Raw genomic sequence first — 25,163 nt, 5'->3', positions numbered from 1 at the left:
ATCGGCATGTAGACCAAACAGGACACGCTGATCACGAATCTGAAGTCCGTTCCGCGGCACATATGAAACTTTTCCCGTAATTGACAAATTACGGATCTGCATGCAGATTCCGGACCCTTTCAAATCGCCTCAAAATCGGCATGTAGACCAAACAGGACACGCTGATCACGAATCTGAAATCCGTTCCGCGGCACATATGAAAGTTTTCCCGTAATTGACGAATTACGGATCTGCATGCAGATTCCGGACCCTTTCAAAACGCCTCAAAATCGGCATGTAGACCAAACAGGGCACGCTGATCACGACTCCGAAGTCCGTTCCGCGGCACATATGAAACTTTTCCCGGAATTTCAGGTTCAGGTTTTACGGTGGGTTCAGGGTCAGGCACAACAAGCTTTGCTTAGTGCGGACTCTGATCAGGTAAGCTCACCTCTGGTCACCTCTGGTCAGGTAAGGTGACCTGACCTTAGGTGACCTGGATCAAAATTTTCACACAATGTGCGGAAATGTTGGGGGAACAGGTATGCAAAATTTGGCGGCGCTGTGCGCCGCCGTTTTCCAGCTATCGCGGAAAAATCTCAGGGGGGCTCATATGTGCCCCCCACCCCGGCAGTGCGAGGGTTAAAATCCACTCTAAGCTCTCCACACCCGTGTTCGGCTGCACTCGCATTGTGTAAGGCGTCCTACAACACCAGCATGGGGTAGCGGCTACCACTGCAGCACAGGTCCTCGGCAGGCTCAGTCCACGCGTGTATTGGTCGGTGCAGGTCCCGGTCTCGCGACATAATCCTCAACAGGCCGGATCGTCCGGGCCGCCCGCGACACACTGCGGCACAGTGTAACTCCCATCGCTCGCACTACGAAACAGTCTGAACTCCCATCGCTCGCACTACGACACAGTCTAGCTACCGGTGCACCAGACTACACCGCAGCACAGCAACACCCAGTGTTCGGTTGCACTGCAGGGTGGCAGTTGCGCCGCCAGGCCAGAGTGTCTTGTTGGCAGTTGCGCCGCCAGGCGGCAGAGTGTCTTGCTGCTGCAGCGCCGGCTCAGAAAACACCAGGCAGGCGAGTCGCTTATCCTGCAAATGGATCAGCATGTAAACATTCAAGTGCTGGTATGGTTCGAATGATCTGGGGGAGGTAACTGGTGGTGCATTCCGCGCGCGATAGATCGACAAAAAAATCATAAATTTTACACACGAACCCCTCCGATTTCGACGAAATTTTGCACGTGCGGTTCTTTTGGGCCCTGAAAACGATGGTGACAATATTGGACCTGTTAACTTCATGGATTCCGAAATATAGTTTCAAAAATGTATAAATTTAACAAGAAACCCATTAGGTCTAAGTCCCCTACCTTCATAGGGTTTAAGTAATTATTTTAAACGTTATTATGATGTTAAACACAACTGAGTAGAGTAAAAATTGCCTATCTCGAAAATTCAAAAATATGTTTTGTTATTTTGAATACGTCATCAATTTTTGAAGTTTAATTTTATTATGGTTGCCATAAAAAGTGTTTTACTTTTTTGACGTGCCTATGTTAACCCGCCATTTGCTGGGGGGGGGGGGGGGCGTTAGACGCCCCCACTTTTTTTGGCGCGCTATAACTCCGGTTTGGTGCGGCGCAGCCGCACCAAACTTTGGGTACATGTTGGAAATTTATCTGGCTGTCTTGTGTCTAAATTTGGGCGATTTTTTTATGATGCGCAAATTTACACAGGGTAACATACGCGCCGATTCCATATTCACCAAACACTTCCAGCTACAATGTCGTTACAAATTTTATGCAGATGCGGTGGTAGGCTGTGCCGCCTGACACCTGTGCTCTGCGGGTCAGTCTAACACTTCGCTCGTCGACAACATCTCAGCCGTACCGCTTATTCATTCTCTCCATTCCCTCCATTCTCGAAGCACGATGAATACGCATAAGCGTTGTCAATAAGATAGCAATGGTTCAGTTAGTAAAAGCTACAGGCAAACAATCGCTAAATATCCACTAAACACCCATATGTTTTCAATGATCCCTATCGTGCCTCACCTCGGGGGCATAGTGTCGACAGGTATGTGTTTATATCCAGGCCGACGTCTGTCTCCACTGTCAGAGGCGCGAATCGGCTCCTCCTCACTTTTTCCTGTTCGAAGCCAAGAGCCACGGGTCGCTGAAGCCAGTTCTGAGGATAAGAGAAGAATACATACATGTTAATGAAGTCATAACATGCGATAACAATATTCAATTTCAACTGTCAGACAAATCAGTAAGCAATGCAGCATGATCTCCCGAGTGCTACTTGCAGTTTTAGCACATTGCCACCATAGAATATATAACAATATTCAATTTCAACTGTCAGACAAATCAGTAAGCAATGCAGCATGATCTCCCGAGTGCTACTTGCAGTTTTAGCACATTGCCACCATAGAATATATGAAAAGTTAACTTATACTATTTGTATAACAGCTCATACAGTTCGTGGATGAAAAATCGAATCGAATGTACAGAGCGGATCGAATAAAATATGGATCGGTTGGTCGTCTTACCGACCAAACAACCCATATTTTATTTGAGCAGCTCTGTACATTCGACTCGATTTTTTTTATCCGGTACGACTCCCTGACGAAGAAATGTAAAATACAATTCGCAAGCTCCGACATCATTTAGTCTTGTGGAGTAAGTTCAAATCATTTCTCATTGATGTGAGGTTATGTGAAGCTGAACTATTATTACCTGTGAGCCGTTGATTGCATCGCCAATCACGACCCTCATGTCTTGGTCGTTGAAGGGCATGGTGACTGCACCGGTCGCTGCGATTTCTGCATAGAAACACACACGTGTTCCGCATGAGTATGTGTCTTGCTGAGGAGGTATGCAGGCGGGGTTGACGAGTCGCCACCTGCTCCACCAGCCGCAGCGTTCGGGCTTACGTGGACCCGAGTGGAGCTTGATTGCAGTCTCCACCAGCCTCTGCACGTGCTGGACCGTTGCAGCATCGGCGTTGCCGTGCATGCCGTCAAGATGGACAATCACTTGGTGTTGGAAGGACACCACGAATAGTGCCCAGTGATTTCCATGTCGATGATATGGCATCAGCCACACTTTCGCCTTGTGGGCGTTCGCGTCCTGCAGGCATAGTCGGATGGTTTTTGTCGCTCGGCCCGCGCCCATAGCTGTCAGCCAGTGGGCAGTGAAACTGGCCGCGCCACCACATGACCGAGAGGCCGCAGACAAGCAGAAGCAGTCGATGACGTCATCTGTCAGCCATGTTCTTGGCTTGAGGCAGCGCCTCATTTCATCCTCAGTTGACATGACATGTGTGCTTTCATCAGCGGTCTGTGATGCTGTGAGACTTGGTTTCTGTTCAGTTGGAGCCGCATCATCGGCCTCGTGGGCTGTAGACGTTGTGGCTCCGCTATCCACCACGATGTTGATGAGGTCATGGTCCTCGTTTTCGCTGTCCATAAACACGTCCGTCGGTGGACGTTCACGGGCATACCAGGTAGGTCTTTTTGAGCAGTCTCGTTTCTTCCACGTCTCTTCTTGTGTCTCTGAGGCTTGAAGTGGCTGCTCCTTCTCTCCCTGCTTCCTCTTCTTTCCTCTTGGAGCAGGTTTGGGAGGGATGCTGTCAGTTTTCATGCGGCTTGCCGTGTCCTTCATGATCATTCTCGCCAGGTCACCGGGGTGCAGTCGGGTACGGCCACGTAGGATCTGCTTCTTCAGCACGCGCATGTAGCTTTCAACAGCTGCATTTGTAGTCACCGCCGTCGTGATCAGCAGCTGACTCCACAATGGTGCCAGTGGCATGAGGGTGGACAGCATGTACTCCACCACACCCGGATTGAAGTATGCATTCTTCACCTCCTCTCCGGCTCCATGTTCCAGAGGTGCATGCTCCTTCACTTGCTGAAAATGCCTTCCATACGCGGTTCCTGTACGGTATGTGCTGTTCGGTTCAGGCATACTATGGTCGAATTGTCGCACCGCCGCGATGGCAGTCTGAGGCTGGGTTTCGCCGGGGTTAACCGTGTTTGGTTTCAATATAATCTCGCCATCACTTGTGGCCGTTCCCCTTTATTAACCCGCGCGGCGCTGGGTCTCCAGCCGAACGCGCGGCGCTGGGGGAGGGGGTAATATTTACCCCCCCCCCCTGCTAACTCAAAAACTTATGGCCGTAGAAGCAAACGGAAGGCGGCAATCGAAAGCTCACAATGAGAAGGTGCTGATGCGTGCTTAACATTTGCTTTAAAAGGTCAAATGTAAGGGCAAGGTCACATTTAAGGTCAAATCATGATTTTTGCTTCGGCGGTCCATGTTTTCTATCCAAAAGCTTCCAAGTAAGCAGTTTCAACAGATATTGCCCCAGAAAGTCCACTCCACTACAATTGAAGTGAAACTAAGAATTCAGATAAGGTGAAAGTCAAGGTCAAACGAGGTCAAATTTTCATAATTTTAATTTTCACCAAAAAGGATCTATCCGATGCAGAATTTTACGGGAAACATTTTGGTGTAATTTTTACTCTCCTAAGTTGTGTGGTTTTTCCATAAAATAAAAAAAGCAAGGTCAAAAAATCAAATTTTCAAAATTTTGGATTTTCACCAAAAAGGGTCTATCGGATGCATAATTTTACGGGGAACATTTTGGTGTCATTTGTATTCCCCCAAGTTGTATAGTTTTTCCAAAAATCAAATTTCAAACTTTTTGTGAGTGACATTCACTTAGTTTTTGGACGATCCCAAAGCCATTTTTTGACCGATTGACTTGAAATTTGGAATGTGTATAGTCCACACCTACTTCTCACACATATGGTTGTTTTTTTTTCTCGAAAATTTTGAAAATTCTGGATTTAATATGTAATCTCCCGAAAAATTTGGTTTTTCCAAATTTTGGGGGTCAAAAACTCAAAATTTTGAAAAATCGAGACAGCCATTTTGTAGTCGTTGACATTTTGCATCTTTTGACGTTTACAAGCTTGAAATCGCTTCAAAACTGAACGCGTAGAAGCTGCTTGAATATCGGGCTGATTTTGGACGAAAATCGCGTGTAGTGACGTCAAAAAACCGTGATTTTTTTTCGAAAAATTTTCCGTCAGATTTCGCTAAAATTTTCACACAATGTGAAAAATTGTTTTAAAAAAGGTACTGAAAGTTTCGTGACGATGTCATACGCCGTCTTTGAGTAATTGGCAAAACCCGTGAGCGGGGGGGGATATTTATCCCCCCAGCGCCGCGCGGGTTAACCCTCGCCATACCAGTGAGGGGGGGGGGTGGTGCCACCCTTCCAGACGGTTTTTCCAGGATTGCTGGAGAACGCGTAGGGATAGAAAGCTGAAATTTTGGATATGCTACTTTTCATCCAAGCCGGACCTTTCAGTGTCAGAAAAAAAATCATATGTGCCGCGGAACGGACTTCGGATTCGTGATCAGCGTGTCCTGTTTGGTCTACATGCCGATTTTGAGGCGTCTTGAAAGGGTCCGGAATCTGCATGCAGATCCGTAATTCGTCAATTACGGGAAAAGTTTCATATGTGCCGCGGAACGGACTTCGGATTCGTGATCAGCGTGTCCTGTTTGGTCTACATGCCGATTTTGAGGCGATTTGAAAGGGTCCGGAATCTGCATGCAGATCCGTAATTCGTCAATTACGGGAAAAGTTTCATATGTGCCGCGGAACGGACTTCGGATTCGTGATCAGCGTGTCCTGTTTGGTCTACATGCCGATTTTGAGGCGATTTGAAAGGGTCCGGAATCTGCATGCAGATCCGTAATTCGTCAATTACGGGAAAAGTTTCATATGTGCCGCGGAACGGACTTCGGATTCGTGATCAGCGTGTCCTGTTTGGTCTACATGCTGATTTTGAGGCGTTTTGAAAGGGTCCGGAATCTGCATGCAGATCCGTAATTCGTCAATTACGGGAAAAGTTTCATGTGTGCCGCGGAACGGACTTCGGATTCGTTATCAGCGTGTCCTGTTTGGTCTACATGCCGATTTTGAGGCGATTTGAAAGAGTCCGGAATCTGCATGCAGATCCGTAATTCGTCAATTACGGGAAAAGTTTCATATGTGCCGCGGAACGGACTTCGGATTCGTGATCAGCGTGTCCTGTTTGGTCTACATGCCGATTTTGAGGCGTCTTGAAAGGGTCCGGAATCTGCATGTAGATCCGTAATTTGTTAATTACGGGAAAGGTTTCATATGTGCCGCGGAACGGACTTCGGATTCGTGATCAGCGTGTCCTGTTTGGTCTACATGCCGATTTTGAGGCGATTTGAAAGGGTCCGGAATCTGCATGCAGATCCGTAATTTGTCAATTACGGGAAAGGTTTTATATGTGCCGCGGAACGGACTTCAGATTCGTGATCAGCGTGTCCTGTTTGGTCTACATGCCGATTTTGAGGCGATTTGAAAGGGTCCGGAATCTGCATGCAGATCCGTAATTCGTCAATTACGGGAAAAGTTTCATATGTGCCGCGGAACGGACTTCGGATTCGTGATCAGCGTGTCCTGTTTGGTCTACATGCCGATTTTGAGGCGATTTGAAAGGGTCCGGAATCTGCATGCCGATCCGTAATTCGTCAATTACGGGAAAAGTTTCATATGTGCCTCGGAACGGACTTCGGATTCGTGATCAGCCTGTCCTGTTTGGTCTACATGCCAATTTTGAGGCGATTTGAAAGGGTCCGGAATCTGCATGTACGAGATTGATATCAATCTGCATGCAATTATACAAACGTTTTCTGAGGAGGGATTTTCATAACTTTGTCGCTCAACGAACGAACGATATGCTCCAAACATCCTACGGCATCTGATTCATGGGAAATGCTTTGCCCCCTCTCATCCTGAGTAGCTCGATTTCGAATCACATCAACCGAAAGGTTTGTTACAACCATCCTCACTGAAGCAGGACTGATGTCAAGGTACCGCATATTTATCACTTGACGCGTCACTTTTCCCGAACTGCCTTTATCTGCACTTACATGGAAATGTCTTGGGCGTCCGGTGGTGGGACATGGCAACAAAATATACGATCTGAATCGATCGAGAAAGAAGTTGTATATAACATCTATGAAACTTGCCGCCGTTTTGCGGTGTATATTACGCTTAATAGTCGCATATTGTGGAGCTAGCTTAAGATACGGAAACAGTTCAGTCATATCTGATTGAAAGTCAGCACATGAATGCCCCCTCTGGTTCTGGTACGCAATCAATAGCACGTCACTAGTTAGAGTCCGATTTAGTTCGTCGAAACTGGCCCATCGCTTGGCAGACTCTTGCCCTAGCGTCATTTTTTCTACAGACTCCTTATGAACCAAACTTCCCTCGTGCTTAAGGCACAGTTTCCTGCCGTCAGAAGTAAGTGACACGCCGGAACAGTAACCACGAACACCATTGGACTCCTCCTTCAACAAAAGCCAAGAGAATGATTCATTCAAAGTCATTTTTGTCAGCCTTCCTTTCTCGTTCTCTGCAACTTTACGTTCCCAAGCTTCCACTTGGGAGGAATAACAGGTTCCTGGTTTTCTTCTCGGGCATTTGCATCAGTCGCCAGTGATGGGTTAAAAAAATGAACTATTTTCTTAGAAGCTGCAATACTCTGTTTCGCATAGCCAACGAAGATTTTTCAATGAGGTATGAAACATAATGTTTGCTGTTGAGTGATGTATAGACAAATAGATATATATTGAGTAGGAAAAACATACAGCACATGGGTGGACGCGTTTCGTCAGACTTTTTCAACACCTGAATATCGACAAAACAATACGAACACACAAGAACAAAGCTAGCAAGCACAGTTTCATACCTGTTGATATATCGCGTGTACATATTATGAGAATGTGCCTAAATGCAAATACACTTCCAATACTGCGCGTCAGTTAAATGGCAAAGAAAGAGAGAATACATATATAAGACAATTCATGTTGACAGTATCTGTTTTTCTATTTAACATTTATTTTATAATCTGAGTACAATATACGGCCGCAGATTTTGCCCATTTTATAAACCCAACCCGTGTATTGATCGTTTCGTTCGTTGCAATGTATGCCGCTTCCGTCGCCTCCCCTTGCTTTTGCACTTCGCTATCACTTTCGCCCCTCCCCAATTCGGTAAATGATTCGTTGAGTGAGCATGAAGCACGAATGCACTGTGTTCCATGTCGTTTCTTACATCTCTCCTATGTTCCTTTAATCTTTTGTCCACAGTAAACCTGTTTCACCTATATATGACTTTTCACAATGCCCACAGGGTACCTGATATACAACGCTAAGATCTACATTCTTACTTATTTTCTTTTGCGTGATCTCTCCTATTTTTCTGCCAGAAGTCAATGCGACTTTGACGCCTGTCGTTTCAAGTTCTTTCGCGATGTTTTCGGCTGCTTTTGAGTTCGGTAATGACAGGGCTGCGGAGTCGATGGAATTTCGGCGACTCCGACTCCGACTCCGACTCCGACTCCGGCTTTCAAAAACCAGCTCCGACTCCGACTCCGACTCCGGGCAGAAATGTCGACTCCGACCGACTCCAACTCCCGACTCCGACTCCGCAGACCTAGCAGGGCTGCGGAGTCGACAGATTTTCGGTGACTCCGACTCCGACTCCGGCTCGGGTTTCTAAAATCGACTCCGACTCCGACTCCGACTCCGGTCACAACTGTCTACTCCGACCGACTCCGACTCCGACTCCGACTCCGCAGCCCTGGGTAATGAAATATATCTTATGTCGTTCTTTCGTTTCGCTTCAGCTTTTGCTCTGTTTCGAATGTTCAACGCTTTTTTCTTGAGACGAATGAGATAGCCTTTGGGATATTTAAGCTTCATGAAACTGGAAAAGATGTGCTCAATTTCTTCAGCAAGATACTCCTCACTACAAATACGAAAAGCCCTTAAGAAAAAGCCCAATACCACCCCACTTTTCACTCTATCACTATGACCGGAAAAGAAATGAACATAATCTTCCCGGTTTGTAGGCTTACGATATACTTTGAATTTTGCACGACTATCGCTTCGGACTACTTCCGTATCTAAGAAAGCAATGGAACCTCCCTTTTCTGTTTCCACAGTAAACTGAATCTTCGGGTCGACTGCGTTGAGTTCGTTGACTTTGGCGTTCAAATCGATCGTTTTTGGTACTACTACCAGCACGTCATCGACGTATCGTACCCACAGAACATTGTCCCCCATAATATTTTGGTACCTGTTTTGTTCCAGCCATTCCAAATACAGGCACGCTGCTACTGGACTCAAGGGTGAACCCATTGCCAGCCCGCTGTGTTGGCTGTAATCATCCGACTCAAATACAAAACCCCCAAATTTCATGCACATTGACACAAGGTTTTAAAGTAGTCAGACTTTGCGAGCGGCAACTGGTTCGCATCGATCTTATCAACTACATCTTTGATCACTTTTAGGGCGTCGTCTACGGGTACATTCGTGAACAGTGATTTTACATCAAGACTAGCCATGTACTTATCTGTGAAGTCGAAGTCTTTAAGTCGTTCAATTAAGTCGTTGCTGTTCCGAAGGTGTGCATCACTGATCAGAGGTCAAAAAAACTTCCTACTCGCTTACATTGTAGGCGACAGAAGCTGACAGGCACCAGAGACATTTGGTGACAAAGTCACGAAAATGGTGAACGCACTGCATCGCATTTGTTGACGGCGTTTTCGCACACTGCTAGCGAACAGACTAACCAGCCAATCCGCGGCGAGAATAACCCTGAGCGAACCAATCGGATGCTGGTGACACGAGGGGACAACGCTGAGCTAACGCCCCAGCCGCCAGGGAGCCTTCACTGTGGATTTTGTAGGCCCCAGGAGCCAACGCATCAAAGATTTTGAGCGGGCCTTTTCGGCGCACGTCTATGAGAGGTATACCGTGATCATGAACACGTAGAAAAACAGGAGTGGACTCTCGCGAGTAGCGCTCAGTGCTTGTCCAATTTTCAAACAAGTTTGAATGCTTTCAAGAAAGGGACTGGCGCCGTGATGAAAGCTGAGTTGTTGTATTGTGGTTATGATTTTTTTTCTGTTTTAAGCAAGGCAGGACATAACACTGGAAGTAAGGAATCTTGGGTTGTCTAGTTTTGCTGGTTTAGGTACTTGTAAGTTGGATATAACAACGCTAGCCCGGTGGGCATCAAAAGCAAGGCTGTATGGATTTGTTGCCTGATTTTGAAACACTTGCCAAAGTTGTCAATGAATAGATGTTTTTACTGTTAATATGGACACAATTTTTATTTTGATTCTAATTTGTTGAGCCCTAGAAGAGCACAAATTTCAATTTTCATGAGCTGGTAAAAGTATACCAGTCCAAGGACTCCGAAAAAATGTAGGTTGGTATGTAGGTTGTAAGCTGGGAGGTTGTAGGCTGGTAGATTTTCTGCTTTGTGTTGGTATGTTGTAGGTAGGTTGTAGGTTAGTAGTTATGTGAGTTTGGTTCAGGCTTGATTGTTTTTCCTTCATTCCGACTTCTACTCTTTTACTCTTGCCTTAAGTGTTTAAGAAGTCTGAATGAAAGAAAAACATCATTACCTAACCTAATCTTTCTTTCTACCCTACCACCTATTACCTACCAGCCTACAGCCTATCTACCTTCTACCTTATACCTTATACCTGTACCTACAAGTTACAACTTCCTTCCTTAAACCTGCCAACCGACAAGCTCCGAAGCATACAGCCCACCTACCTAGCACCTACACCTATTTTATTTTGACTTATTGTATATTAGTACCAAAAATATAATGATTAGAATTTTGGTTTAACAATATTAGTGGCCTTGATGTGGAAAAGGGACCTTTTGCAACATGTTGCATAGGTAGGTATACCTATTGTATTATACATAGGCACCTATTATTTGTTATGTCATAACAGGTGTGAAATCCCACCATATAGAACACAAATTTAAATGTATTATGGAAAAATGTAAAATAGAATGTCAGCAATTCTTAAATGCATCTGCACAAGATTAGTTACACATGCATTCAGTGTCCCAAAGTTGAGTTTTGGCTGGGGTGTCAGAGGGGGATATTATCCACCAAAAAGGGGTAGAGGGTGGAAACTGCTGGTTAGATTAGATACAAAAAGAGTGAGAAAAGATCAATAGCATTCATTTTTATCCATGAGTATCTATGATCATAAACCAACTCCAAGTATCCACACAACTCAGTCCACCACACCTGTCCACTTGTCCAAGTCCACCACACCTGAACTGCCTTTTGAGGTAACAAGGTGTTCTTGGCTGAGAGTGGTTAATTGCTCTTAGAAATTGGTGGTGAGAGTGGCAAATGAATCTCAGTATTTCCCACCCAAATCAACAAATTTTGGGACACTGTAATAATACACTATCCAGGTTTAGGGCCACACTAACATTGGCGACACTAACATTAACATTGGCCTGATGAATCCTAAGATTTTTCCAATTTTACCACCCTAGTGCAACACTTATCCGGCCTCCGGAGGCAGGGGACACAAAGGGGGTCGAAAAATTTTGTAGGTGACACAAAATAAGTTTTTTTGACCTCTGACTGATGGCACCCAGACTATTCGATAAGGGCTTTGCCAGTACTTTTGCGAGTCGATGTGGCGCGCTGCCGATTCCTGACGTAATGGGCCGTAGTGGGATGCCGTCCTTGTGGAGTTTTGGAAGTCCACGCATCTTTGGAGTTTCCGGTGATTCTTCTAAAAGATGCAATAGCTGTTTTCCTTTTTCCGATTTTCGTAGAAGTTTTCTTGCCTCCTGGTTGAATTTCTTACTTGCCTTTTCGACAAATCCGTGTGGTCTTTTCTTGTATGTGTCATTGTCATTCAGCAGCTCTTTCATTTTACTTACATAGTCAGCCTTACCATCCATACTGGCTACCCAGGGGTAGCCAGTAACAGTTGGTAGCATTAGGCCAAATGGGCGCTCAAAAACTACTACCCCATAGGGTTTCCATGTTAAATCGACCTTTTTCAAGCGAGCCCCATACGTAAGCTAATTGATAAAGTGCCAATATTATTGTGGGGAAAGGTAGCCTCAAGCCTCCTCTACAACCTTTCTATCTAGCGTTTTTCGATGCGGAGGGCATAACAGGTCCAAAAAGCATTGGGCGCTGCCCGAGGTACCAAAAGCCCCTCCATGAGAGCACAAGTTCCTGCGCATGCGCACATTGCCTCAACCCTGTACAAGCGTAAATTAGTGATACTGCTCACGGACTCGCTCAGCCAATCAGCATCCACGATTACATTCATAGATGTCGCTAGCATCACGTAAATCCTGCTTGCGAACACATTTAAAGAATGAAACAGCTGCGCCATTTCCGCCTTCCATGGATTCCTTCCATTTTAGTATCAACTATACGCTTTTCAACTAACTTTAAACTAAGTTTTAAACTATGGTTAGTATGTTATTTCTGGTACATATAATTTAAAAATAACTGCTTTATGAATTTGGCTTTACTCTTCAGAATGGAATACTCTATTTTTTCGATAAACAAAAAATATATCACCTACCCTGTAACTTGTCCAGGTAAAATGGGCGCTTTCCGCGTCGTTGGTGTACCCGTTGTTCTATATACCCTGTAATAACCACTCCCCCACCTTTGTCCGCAGGTGTGATCACTATAGTCGGATCGTTGGCAAGACTTTGGAGTGCCTTCATGTATCGTCTGGGTATCTTGTCTGGTTCATTGTCCGATAAGGCTTTGCAGCACAGCAGTATTCCTTGGATAAATCCCTTTTCTATATCATCCTCATGATTCTTGTAATTTCGCTGGACGTGGTCCATGTAGTTGCTCTTATCTCTTCCGGAGTCGAATTTCATGCCAAGTGCTAATGCTTCTTTCTCATCGTCATTTAGATGTCGTGAAGAAAGATTTGTCAAAATGTCCGTGTTACCTGCTTCACCCCAAGGGCTGTTCATGCACAGCGTGTGTAACTTTCGTTTCAGGTTCATCTGTTGGCGTTCGTTGAAATCGTTCAGCTTCGTTCGTAAGGTTGCTGGTAGCGGTACTCCAATGACTTCGTCCTTCAGTTCATGTATCTTATTTCGTAACTCGGTACAAGCCTCTTCTAGATAACAACGAGCTGATTCGCCAAAAGGGTGATTTTTACTTTTGTTCTTAACCCGCGCCCTGCTGGGGGGGGGGTGTTTGAACACCCCCCCTTGTGGTTTTTCGCGAATATCTCAAAAACGGCGGCGCGGAGCGCCGCCGTTTTTGGTACACCTTATCATACATCAATTCTACACATGTTGTGAAAATTTCAGACCAAGGTCATTCAAGGTCAGGTCACCAGGTCACTTGAAGTGACCTCACCTCATAAAAAGTTTCAATGTCTGTCATAGCTACACCGAGTGACCGATCGCTTTGAAACTTTCAGCGATTGCTAAGAGCAATAGCATGTACAAAATGTATATCTCAGAATTTTGATATCGATGACCTAAGGTCAGGTCAATTTTGCGACCTCCCCATTATAAGTCAATGGGAGAAAATTGAAATGCGCCCCTTTTGGACGAAAGACATTATAAACACTCCCAAACACTGAATTACAAGTGGTTTAGACACACTGAACATGAAAATGGTGTCCGTGACCCCTGTTTATGCCCTGAGGTCATCTTAGGTCACGAATGGTATCTAACAGTTTTTCGCAAATAACTTTTGATAGAGGCATGCTAGAGCGATGAAAACGCCTTAGATGTGTTCAGCTCGACGATACGGATCGACTGATATGCAACATGACCCTTTCCGGTCAGGTCATGACCTTGACCTGAGGTCAAATTTTCAAGTTGACCTTTCAAGGTCAAGTTATAGTTCATTCGATGCGTCTTGACGAGAGGAACACGATGCCGGTAAAAGTAAGCTCGTACAAGGCTTGGGTCAAAAGTTATTGCAGAAAAACTGTTTCCGAAAAAATCGGCTATTTTTGCAGTTTTTGCCCCCTGCAGGCAAAACCGTTGACGGTAGGTCAAATCTGAGAGAATTACTCAGAAAGGGCGTTAATAGGGCTATCGAATGCGCTTTTCCGCGGCGCTGTAGCTCTATTGGTTCCCGAGTTATGCGTTGGCTTCTTGGAAATTTTCGACATTCGACCTGGAAATCGGCGAAATTTTGCCTTCAATGACCTCTGGTGACCTGACCTTTGACCTGACCAAAAAATTGACTGAAGTGATTTCCTCATTATTTTTGACGCTCTTTCGAACGCCGCCTTCCGCGTATCGCTACGTGGCCCAGGAGCCGAGTTAGAAGGGGGGGTGTTCAAACACCCCCCCCCCCCAGCAGGGCGTGGAAATCCAGGACCCCCAGCAGGGCGCGGGTTAAGATATTGTGGAGCAGATTTAGGTAATACTTGTTCCAATAAGCACTCACGTTCCAATAAACACTCACGTCTGAAATTCTTACGTGAGTGTTTATTGGAACAAGTATTACCTAAATCTGCTCCACAATATCTTAAGAACAAATACGCCCCTGGAATACCCCTTAGCAGCCACGCTTTACGACTTTCTAACAGGTCCCGATATTCCCGATTTTATGGTCATTGACCTGACCTGGAAGGTCAACCGATGACCTAGGACCTTAAAATTGGGTATCATTGGCTTCCTCTCGTGACGGGCAACACGCTCGTTATTTCCGCGAAGCTCTAGCTTCATCAAGGGCCAAACGCGAGGGGGGTCGTACCCCCCCCCCCTTTGTGCCGTCGAAGGACTCAAAATGGCCTGTGCCGGCGAGGGTAAAAGGTAGCTGAACAACAGATTCAATGCATCACCAGCGGACTGTGAGTGAATGCAGTTAGGAATGTTTTGGTCACACACACACAATACAATGCCATCGATCCAACCTGCGGTCGTCCATTGCTTGTCCGTACGTGCTTACTGCAGCAGCAGGTCTACACCATCAAGGGCGCACGCCATTACAAATGGGAACGAGACCAGTGGGCGGCGCGGCGCTGAATAAGGACAGTAGTCCATGGCAGTAATGATGCTTCACCCAATTGGAATGGTGCGACGCAACTGACGGACCCCGCCGGCCGTTCGGGTCCCACAGAACAGACCGATACGTGACGCACCCACGGTCCAGTCGCCAGCGACAACGCGACACCGACGGGTGGAGGCCTTCATCCGCCGCACAAGGAGTCCTCAGTTTAGTGCCAAAGCTCTCACCACCAAACGAACAAAGCAGAACAGCTGTCAGGCCGACTAAGAATGCTGCGCTGCGCGAGATCTCACCTCTGAAGTTACTCTGAGGTCACTCGGTCGTGGTGGCGATTCCGGCCGCTGTACCATGCAGGCTCGGTTGGACGGGCTGCTGTCGCTGGTGGTGCCCGCGGCCGGCGCTGACGGCGGCCGCCGACCCGCCGAGCGGCGCCTGCTGCAGCTCGGCGAGCTGGTGCTGCGCGCCATGTGCCTGGCGCTGTGCGCGCTGTTCTGCTGGCAGGCGGTGCGCCGGTTCCGCCAGCAGCAGGTGCACACCGCCGTGCTGGTGATGGAGACGGGCGTGCCCAACATCACCATCTGTCCGGCCGAGGGCGTGTCCGAGGCACAGCCAGGCGCGCACGGGCGCTGGGCCGTCGGCAACATCACCCAGGAGCAGTACGTCCGGCAGGCGGACCGGCCGCTGGCCAGCGTGCTGGCCCGCTGTTTCGCCGGGTCGCCCACCTGCTGCCTGCCGGAGTGTCCACCGGACGGGCAACGGCTCGGCCGCTGGCATGAGGTACTGGTGCCGGGACCGACGCGGCCACTGCTCTGCCACCGGCTGCAGCTCAACGACACCGACGCGACACTGGTCCACCGCAACGGCGGACTCTCGATGGACTTTTTCGCTCCGTCGTTCGGGCCGCGGTCGGGCGGCCTGTTCGAGGTACTGCCGCACGCCCTGGAGCGGCCGGTGCTGCTGTACGGTGTGGGGCCGCGCAGCGCCTCCGTCACCGCCGCGCTGGACGACGGCAAGCCGCAGCATGTGGCGCTCCGTGTCAGCACGGAGGTGATGCGCAGCGTGTCCCGCCGCCAGAGGCCGTGCCGCCACCAGCACAGCTACAGCCAGCAGAGCTGCCGGATCTCCTGCTGGCACGCGGCGGCCGCCGCCGCCGTCGGCTGCCGCGCGCTGGGCTTCGACCCGGTACCCGGTGTACCGCTGTGCGCCAACGCCTCCTCGCTGTCAGAGCTGTACGGGGCACTGTACGCGCGCAGCTGGCCGGCGACCGAGGCCAACTGTCCGTGTCCGCCCGCCTGCCACGTGGTCAAACACCACGGCGGCGAGGAGCGACGCTACTACCCGGCGGCGCCCCACCCGACCGTCACCGTGGTGCTCAGCCAGTGGACCACTGTGATGAAGGAGCAGCTGTCCACCACGGCGCAGCAGCTGGCCTCGGAGCTGGGCGGCCTGCTCGGCCTGCTGCTGGGCGTTTCCGCCTGGACGCTGGCCGCGCTGCTCTGGCGCCTGGTGAGCGCGCTGTGCGGGCCGTGCCTCGCGCCCCGGGCCGCCGCCAGCTGCGCCCGCCCACCTCCGCACTGGACGCACAGCAAGACAGTCATCACCGTCACCTGATATGGCAGGACCAAGAGTCCGCGAATGCATCCTTGTTTTTTTTTTTTTACGGAAACTCTTATTCCTGTACGTAGCACTTCGCCGACTCCCCGCGCCGGGCACAGCCGCGTGGGTAATAATGATGCACACGCCTAAGAAACAGACGCTGTTATCTATGGCCCCACAGCCGGATTTCGACTCACGAATGTGCATTACCTTAATTCAAATCACAGTAACGATTCTCCCGCGCTGGACGACGCCAAGCCGCAGCATGTGGCGCTCCGTGTAGGTATCTGATCTCGCTCGGTAGAGGTATCTGATCATGTTAGCGTAAGATGAATAGTATTCATGGCCTTTGAATACAGACAGCAGACATACCAATTTCTCCGGGCTCGCATAACAACAGCGAACGACGAGCTGGTAACATTTGAGCCGGTACATATGAGAAAAAGAAGCGCAATAAATAGAGCATGCAATCGCTGACAACAATATAGATCGATGTGGACGACAATTGTTCAGTGCAGGGGTCGGCAACCTACGGACCGCGACCATCTGACGTCTGCCCCGCGGCTGGTATCAACAACTAACCCGCGCCGGGCCGGTTGGAGGTCCCCCCCCTGAGGTTTTTTGCAGATATCTAAAAAACGGCGCCAGTTCAAGCATCTTTCTGCACATGTGAAAATTTCAGACCTATGTCATTCAGTCATGTCACTTTGAGTGACCTCACCTCATAGAAAGGTTCAATGTCTGTCATAGCTACACCGAGTGGCCGATTGCTGTGAAACTTTCATCGATTGATCAAACCAACAGTAAGTACAAAACGTATCTCTCAGAATTTTGATATCGGCGACCTAAGGCCATGTCAATTTTGCGACCTTCTGATTATAAGTCAATGGGAGAAAATTGAAATGCGTCTATTCTGGACCAACGCCATTCTAAACACTTCCAAACACCTCATGACAAGTCAACATGACATACTGAATTGGAAGATGGCACCCGTGACGGGCGGTGACCCCTCCTTATACCCCTAAGGCCATCTCAGGTCACAAATGGGGAAATGGGGTTAAACAGTTTTTCGCTTATATGATTCAAAATTTCATGGCAGTCGGGCAAATAGGTCCTAAGATACAGATCCAAACCCCAGTCACCACGAATACCGCACATTACTTCAGCGGTGACCTGTACAACCTCCAACTGACTTGTGCACGGCACCCGTCTCTACCGGTCTCTGGCGATTTGCCAAATGTGAGTCCAATCGGCCCAGCCGTTCTCGAGATCTGGAAGCGGCACCCCGCACGTGCGCACGTGCCAACGTGGTCCCAACTGACTTTTGCACGGCACCTTACTAACCAGTCCCTAACCGTGTACCAACTTTGAGCGCAATCAGTCCAACCGTTCGTGAGATCTGGAAGCCACCCCCGCACGCGCACACGTGCAGCAGCACCCCAACCGTGTGACACGAGAATGCATTGTCTAGTATTTAGGTGCCTAACCTACCTACATCACAAGTGTCAGCGTAACCGGCCTAATAGTTACCGATATATTGCAATTGTTACAAAACTGACACTCCAACCTTTTGCACGTGGCACATGCATAAGGGGTCACCCACACGAATTGGAAATCGTCCAATGCTTGGTAGAAGGAATGAAGCTACCCTACAAAAATTACCGCAAGTGGATTGGTGCAGTGGTTGCGGAGATATAAGCCTGGCAAAAGAGTCTGGTAACAAATTACACTAGACTTGCTGCAATGTGGAGGACGGAGGTGATCGGCCGCGAAAGAGGGACCTTTGAATTTCGAGGCGAGATCGCTAACCATTAGGCCACGCAACCATTGGACCGTTTTTTGTCACGTTTTTTCACGTTTTTTTTTGTCGACAGAATTGTTTGTCACGTTGCCATGGTGACGATACCGTGCGGCGCCGATGCGTCAAGCTTGCGGCGTTCGCATCCTGCCGCATCGCGCCGTACCGCAACCGTACCGGATGAAAAACGCACTCGTGTGGGGCGGCCCCACAGGGGAGCACTGCCGCTTCAACCCTATTGGCCGTAGTGTCTAACGGTGGCGGCCATATTGCGCAGACCAGGAACCGGCTGCCGCCTGTGTTGAGGAATAGGGAATTCGGGACCTCGATTTACGTTTGCGGCCGCCGCATCCGTTACGTTCAAGTTACGTAGATACGGAACCCGGCATCTTACGCAGAATTGAGTGGGGAACACGATCGTATCTTCAGAATTCCTCAAATTCACTCGCCGGACCTATATTTGCCCCGGCCGAGGGGTTGATTGAACCCACCTCGCTAATGTGCCGCTAATTTAACTAGAATTAAGCGGTAAAGTGGGTGCCAGGGTGCCAGACGGTTACGAGGGCGCCGTGAGACCGTGCAAAGGGCACTATTCTCCTAGAAGGGCGCCGAGTGATTGAAAACGCTATGTGGTCCAGGGGCGCTGAGAGGCCAGAAGGGCGCCGAACAGTCGAGGGATGCACGGTGGACAGAGACATAAGGGCGCGAGACGGTCAGGAGGGCGCCGTTAGACAATGAGAAGGGCGCAGTGCTGTCAAAAGAGCGCCATTCTCCCAGAAGGGCGCCGAGTGATTAAAAACGCTATATTATCCAGGAACCTGAGGCGGTCAGGACGCCGTTAGAGCATGCGAAGGGCGCCGTGCTCTCGAAAGGGTGCTTGTGTCATAAGACCTGTGGGTGCTTTTTCACCATTGCAGTGCATCGGCCCCCACAAAGAGATATAAAATTACACCCCTGGATATTGCTATTTCGATCAAGGACCTTCGTCGGAATAAATAACAAAAGAGTTTTTGGTCATTTGTTATCAATTGCGACGAAGATCTGTGATCGAAATATCAATATCAATATTTTTTTTTGATTATTTAGTATACTCTACGATAAAAGATCAAATGATATTAAAACTTATTATAATAATGTTCCTCGCTCAAGCGCTCAACAACATTACTTATATAAAATCAAAACGTCCGTATGTATGTATGTATGTATGTATGTAGGGGAGACCCGGGAGGTATGGGCCGGTTTTGTGAAAACGCAATTTTCTTCCAGTGGGCAGTGGCTAGACCCGGTTTTTCACTCTTAGCACGTGAAATTGCCTCTCGGCTGCAAAGTGTGCCTGATATTAGGCATCTGGGATCAACTATTTTGTCTCGAGATAACTTTCAATAAATGATGTGCTTTTTCGATTCATCAAAATACACCGGGAGGTATGGGCCGGTGCCATGTTTCATATTCTTTTCTCGACAATGAGAACAATACTCGTAGCTGCCAGCTGGTATCTACCTTGATCTCTCTTAGAGCCCAGCAACCGCATAAGCGGCCAACAGCTTACTTCATTGAGGTCGCTTGGGCACATATGTATTTTGGTAAACTCTATCATTCACCATGAAATAAAATAAATAATATTTTTCTGTTCGAATGAAATTTGAAGTTAAATTTTCAACCTTGCGCGACAAAAATAAAACTTATTGAAGATGACACTCAATGAAAGCATCTTTTTATTGATTTAGGATCAGCGGGGGTGGGTGGCCCGAACCTCCCGGTTAGGACGCCAGAATTTGCATAGCATCTCAGCCCATACTCTTGCAAGAAAGCTTCAAATTGTCTATCCAGTCTTAATTTGCATGCTTTAAACTTTATGTTAGCATTGGTCTGACATCATAAAACGAGCCTGTTTCAAATTTATCACGAATTTTCTGTATGTACAGTATTTTACTCGAAGAGGGCAAAAACGCTTTATCACCGCTCATCGCCAAAGAAGACTGAGGAGGATTTTGAAAATCACATGGGTTGTATAACGGAATGGCTGCTACCAGTTTACACGGTCAAATGTGTAAAAATACGCAACACTTCTTCAAAACTGCGATGGCCCATACCTCCAGGGGGCCCATACCTCCCGGGTCTCCCCTATGTATGTGACGCGTCAGTCACGCTTGGCGGGCTATTGATCCGGAACTGCGAGCTACGGGGGTGAAATTTTGAACGTAAGTCGGACGCGTGCATCTGTTTGTCGTATCAACTTTTCGAGGGGTGCGTGCAGCGGTGTGCACGTGGCGGGCGCATCTTTGCGGGATTTTGGGCCGCGGCCGTCGCCGATCAGAGAGCACGCGCATTAGCCTCAGTTTCTTCGCTTGATTAACTGAGCGAAATCAGAGCCGGCAGGTCGTTGACCTTTGGCAATGAATACCGGAACAGAGCACCGCCGGCCAAGAGAAGACACCAAATTTATTCTAGCCATAACTCGGCCGCTACTGGGCCGATTTTAAAGAAAATTAATTTATTACGCTGCGTGTAATGCTGTCCCTCTAGTTACTCTTATAAAAATCAAAATGTCCGTATGTAACGCGTCAGTCACGCTTGGCGGGCTATTGCTCCGGAACGGTGCGGGCTACGTGGGTGAAATTTTCGACGTAAGTCGGACGCGTGCATCTGTTTGTCGTATCAACTTTTCGAGGGGGTGCGTGCAGCGGTGTGCACGTGGCAGGCGCATCTTTGCGGGAATTTGGGCCGCGGCCGGCGCCGAGCAGTTAGCACGTGCCGTAGGCTCAGTTTCTTCGCTTGCAAAACTGAGCGAAATCAGAGCCGGCGGGTCACTGACCTTTGGCAATGAATACCGGAACAGAGCACCGCCGGCCAAGAGGAGACGCAACATTTATTCTGGCATTAACTCGGCCGCTACTGGGCCGATTTTAATGAAAATTGATTCATTACGCTGCGCGTAATGCTGGACACCTAGTTAAACATAAAAAATGGCATTTCTTGAGGCACCTATCAACTTACCGATCACTGATGACTGCGAAGAGCACGGCCGGCCAGCCGACAAGTTATCTGAAATATTCAGGGTTTGGTGTTTGTATATCTGTTCATGAACAGTTCGTGAACAATATATGTTTGTTTGTTTATTTGATAGTTTACGAATTTTGACATTCAAGGTCACATGTTCACCAACGATTCTCTGTTCACGAACAGTTCGTGAACGTTCATGAACGTTCATGAACAAGTCATCATTTCTGATATCTCTCGAGCAATTGCTGTGTAGTTTCTGTATGTATTTCCACACGGTCGCTCACCCACCACGGGCTATCGCCGACCTCACACTGCCGCGGCCCGCGGCTCCCGTCCACCGCGTGTCGCCGCCGGGGAGACACATGGCCGGCACATGGGCCCGCGTCGGCCGAGTCCGACCCCAGCCCCGTCCACCCAGCCCGGGTCCGGGCCAGACCGATACAGTTACACACCCCCCTGATCTACAAGATCACAAATCCATAATCAACACACAAAAATACACATAACATGACACAACATAACAAGGCGAGTACCTAATAATACACCGGTGTTCCATAGCGCTGTGCCGGCCGACTCTCCCGCTCGGTGCGCCGCAGGGTTCGTGGTGCAACGACTCCTGGTCCATCGTCATTGGAAGCATCATTAGCACGAGTGCATTCAGTGCGAGGCGTGACATCAGACATGACACTCATTACGGGGCCAGGACTAGAATCAGCATTATGTGGCTGCGCGGATACGAAAAGTGGCAGCTCATTTTCGGCACCCTCTGTGTCGTCAACCAAACAGTTATCGCTCACGTTGACGGTGCGATGTCGCAGGTTTCTAACATGATGAGGGGTGCCATCAACTACTACTACCTGTGGAGAAACTACTGAGGACACGACACCAGGTTCAGACACGTCCGTGCATCGCGTGCCACGGCGCCTGACCCACACAGCGTCACCAGGGGCGAACTCGCCCGTCCCGCGCGGCACCGCCGGCTCCGAGCCGTCCGATCCCTCGCGGCCATTCCCACGGCCGTCCGTTCCCTGGCTGCGCCCTTGACCGTCACTGTCACCGACCGGCAGCTGGCGACCAGCTGACCCGACACAGTCGCGCACTGTGTAGCGATAAATCCGACCGACGGGGGCATCACTGGCGCTGTCGCTGTCGCGGGGCGACACATTGTAAAGATGCACGGCCTCTGAGATTGAGCATTGCTTTCGAGCGGCAATAACCTTAACTGTCCGGTGATGCCGTTCAACAATACCGTTACCGCCCGGCTCGTATGCTGCTCGGAACCGCAAAACCACGCCCCATTTCGCCGCGAACGCCGCAAAATGTCGTCCACGAAACACAGTGTCATTATCACATAGAATCTCGCATGGCGCTCCACGTTCGCATAATATCGCTTCCAGATGCGACACAACATTTTCCGCGTCCGGCCGACGCAACTGCCGCCACAAACCGAAACGAGACGGACCGCAATCGATCACTGTCAGGTACGACTGGTGCTGGTAGTGGGTGACGTCGATGGCCAGCCGTTGCCACGTCTCCGGTACCTCCAGCGATCCGTGACGCCAGGTGACCGGTGCCGGATCGATTGAGCGGCAGACATCACAGTGATGCACAACAGCACGCGCCTGAGACCGAGTAATGGTAGGAGCGATGTCACGACGGGCGAAATACCAGGTGCGGCGAATCCCTGGGTGACCGGCGCGCTCGTGCAGCTCAGCAATAGAGGCGTCCACTGTTGCCCCGGTCGCCACCGCCGCTTCTGTGCCGGCGGCCACCGCCGCGCCGACCACCGCGGTCGCACCCGTGTCGGCGGCCACAGCCGTGCCGACTGCCGCTTCCGTGTCGGCGGCCACCGCCGTGCCGACTGCCGCTCCCGTGTCGGCGGCCACCGCCGTGCCGACTGCCGCTCCCGTGTCGGCGGCCACCGCCGTGCCGACTGCCGCGGGCCCTGATGCGTCATGCCTCAGCCACTCTTTCGGAACCCGTGTCAGGGCGTCTGCGCGATTTTCATCTGACCTGACCAGGGTCACTGTCAGCACGAGACCCATTTCTTCCACCAGCTGGCGAATAAGGTCGACACGCCGCCGGATTAACATCTCGCCGTGTGCCTTAGTGCGGAGCCGGGCTCGCCCACTCAGAGCGTCGTCAATCCAGCGGTGGACGGTGGCGGAGTCGGTCCTCAGCTCGATGGTTTTCATTCCCCATGCGATGGCTAGGTTGATACCCTTCACAGCAGCATCCAGTTCAGCCATGTTTATGTGGGTAGAAGCAGCAGCTTCACGCCTCAGCCAGCAGGCATCCTCCACAGGGCCACCGTCTGCGGTCTCCAAAACAACGCCTGCGGCCAGCGAGCTGGCATCCGTCCACACCACGGCCGCGTCACCTGAGACACACCACACGCCGTGCGCCGGATCGTCACTGTTCACCCGTTCAGCCACATGATCGACCTGCGCCTGCAGCGTACGGTCCGCTGTCATGTCGTCCCAGCCGCGTGTCACAGCATTAGCACGGCGTTTGAGCCAGGCTGTAGCGGGACGCAGCCACCCACAGACCGGGAGGTGGGCCACCAGGCGACCGCACCAAGCAAACACACTGCGGCGGGTCAGCGGGCTGGGCGGGGGGCCGACAGGGTTGTCTCGCTCCCAGTGCAGCTCGTCACGCAGTGGGCGAACTCGCAGTCCGAGCAGCCGCGCACCATCAGACACACGCTCAGGGGCCTTGCACTCGAGTCCATACCTGGCGAAATGACTGACAACCCGCTCCGCGCTCGCAATGTCCTCATCTACCAGCAAGTCATCCACATATGAGAGCACTGCACGCTGGATTTCAGGGTCCTGTGCCAGCACAGCACTGACGACCGCCTTCATGACTAGCGGCCCTAGGCTGAGTCCAAATCCTAGCCTCCCCAGATAGAAGCGCTGGCCACGAATCTCAACCGTTTGATACGGCCATAGACTTTCGTCGAGATGGATCTGAAGGTACGCCTTTTTGAGGTCAACGACCGCCACGTTTCTGCCGTGACGCCGCCACTTCCTCAGCTGATCGGCGCAGACATCTGCTTCAGCGGTGTGGGCGTTTAGGTGGCTGTTTAACTCCCGATAGTCCAGCACCGGCCTCACTTTCTCCTTATTCTTCTGTTGTACAGCCATCAGCGGTACGAGCCCTCGCGGTGGGCCGAGCCGCTGCTCGTCGTATGGCAGCAGCCAGCCGTTGCTGATCCATGTGTCCAGCTCCGTGTCAAATTCGTAGCGGGCGGACCGTGGCACGGAGTACTGGGGCACAGAGTTTTCCAGGCACTCAGGGCCAGAGTTGTCCGCCCACTTCCAAGCCACAGTCCACTTTCGCTCTGCCGAGTCGAACCGCACACTAAAGTCCGGCGCGTCAACTTCGAGTGGTGCACGGGCAGCGGCTCCACAGAAGCGGACTTGAGACGGTGACTGCACACTGACACCCCCCAGGCTAGAGATGCCAGACATGCCGATAATTAGTTCCACTCCCAGGGGCCGCTCGCTCACCACCAGCACACTCACTCGGGCCCGCTGCCCGGTCACAGTCACCACGTCAGCACTGCCCGAGCCAGTGCATTGAAACTCGTCACCGCTCATCGTCGTCACCGAGACAGGTCCACGCTGCCATTGTTCGCAGAACGGTGCATAAATGATGTTATCGGTGCAGCCGGTGTCGATTAGCGCTCGGCAGTCTCGCCCGTTGACTAGCAGTTGCACGACTGGCAGAGCGCCGCTCAGTGCTGCACGCGAGAGGACGCCGGCGCTGACTCGTCCTCTCCTCCGTCGTTTCCCGCAGCTCGGCGGGGGCATGAGAAGGACATATGGCCTATATCACCGCATGCCCAGCAGCGCCGCGGCCGG

The 25,163-nt window shown here is 50.1% G+C and overlaps 1 protein-coding gene and 1 long non-coding RNA gene across 2 annotated transcripts; both read right to left on the bottom strand.

The window, feature by feature from the left end:
* Positions 1 to 737: 737 nt before the first annotated feature.
* On the bottom strand, positions 738 to 2,173 carry LOC122370110. The gene is made up of 2 exons (XR_006254514.1): positions 2,045 to 2,173; positions 738 to 1,082 (listed from the first exon to the last, which is right to left on the bottom strand). It is a non-coding gene; the product is annotated as an uncharacterized LOC122370110 (long non-coding RNA).
* Positions 2,174 to 18,225: 16,052 nt separating this feature from the next.
* Positions 18,226 to 24,899, bottom strand: LOC122370107. Its single transcript, XM_043345374.1, has 4 exons — positions 23,316 to 24,899; positions 22,760 to 22,919; positions 22,227 to 22,375; positions 18,226 to 18,234 (listed from the first exon to the last, which is right to left on the bottom strand). Exons 1-4 carry the CDS (start codon positions 24,897 to 24,899, stop codon positions 18,226 to 18,228), a joined length of 1,902 nt encoding a protein of 633 aa, XP_043201309.1.
* Positions 24,900 to 25,163: the final 264 nt, after the last annotated feature.

The sequence above is a fragment of the Amphibalanus amphitrite genome, unplaced genomic scaffold, assembly GCF_019059575.1.
Source record: "Amphibalanus amphitrite isolate SeventyFive unplaced genomic scaffold, NRLGWU_Aamphi_draft 001099F_arrow, whole genome shotgun sequence".
In the NCBI taxonomy this organism is placed as follows: domain Eukaryota; kingdom Metazoa; phylum Arthropoda; class Thecostraca; order Balanomorpha; family Balanidae; genus Amphibalanus; species Amphibalanus amphitrite.
This window is presented reverse-complemented; position numbering and strand designations above follow the sequence as displayed.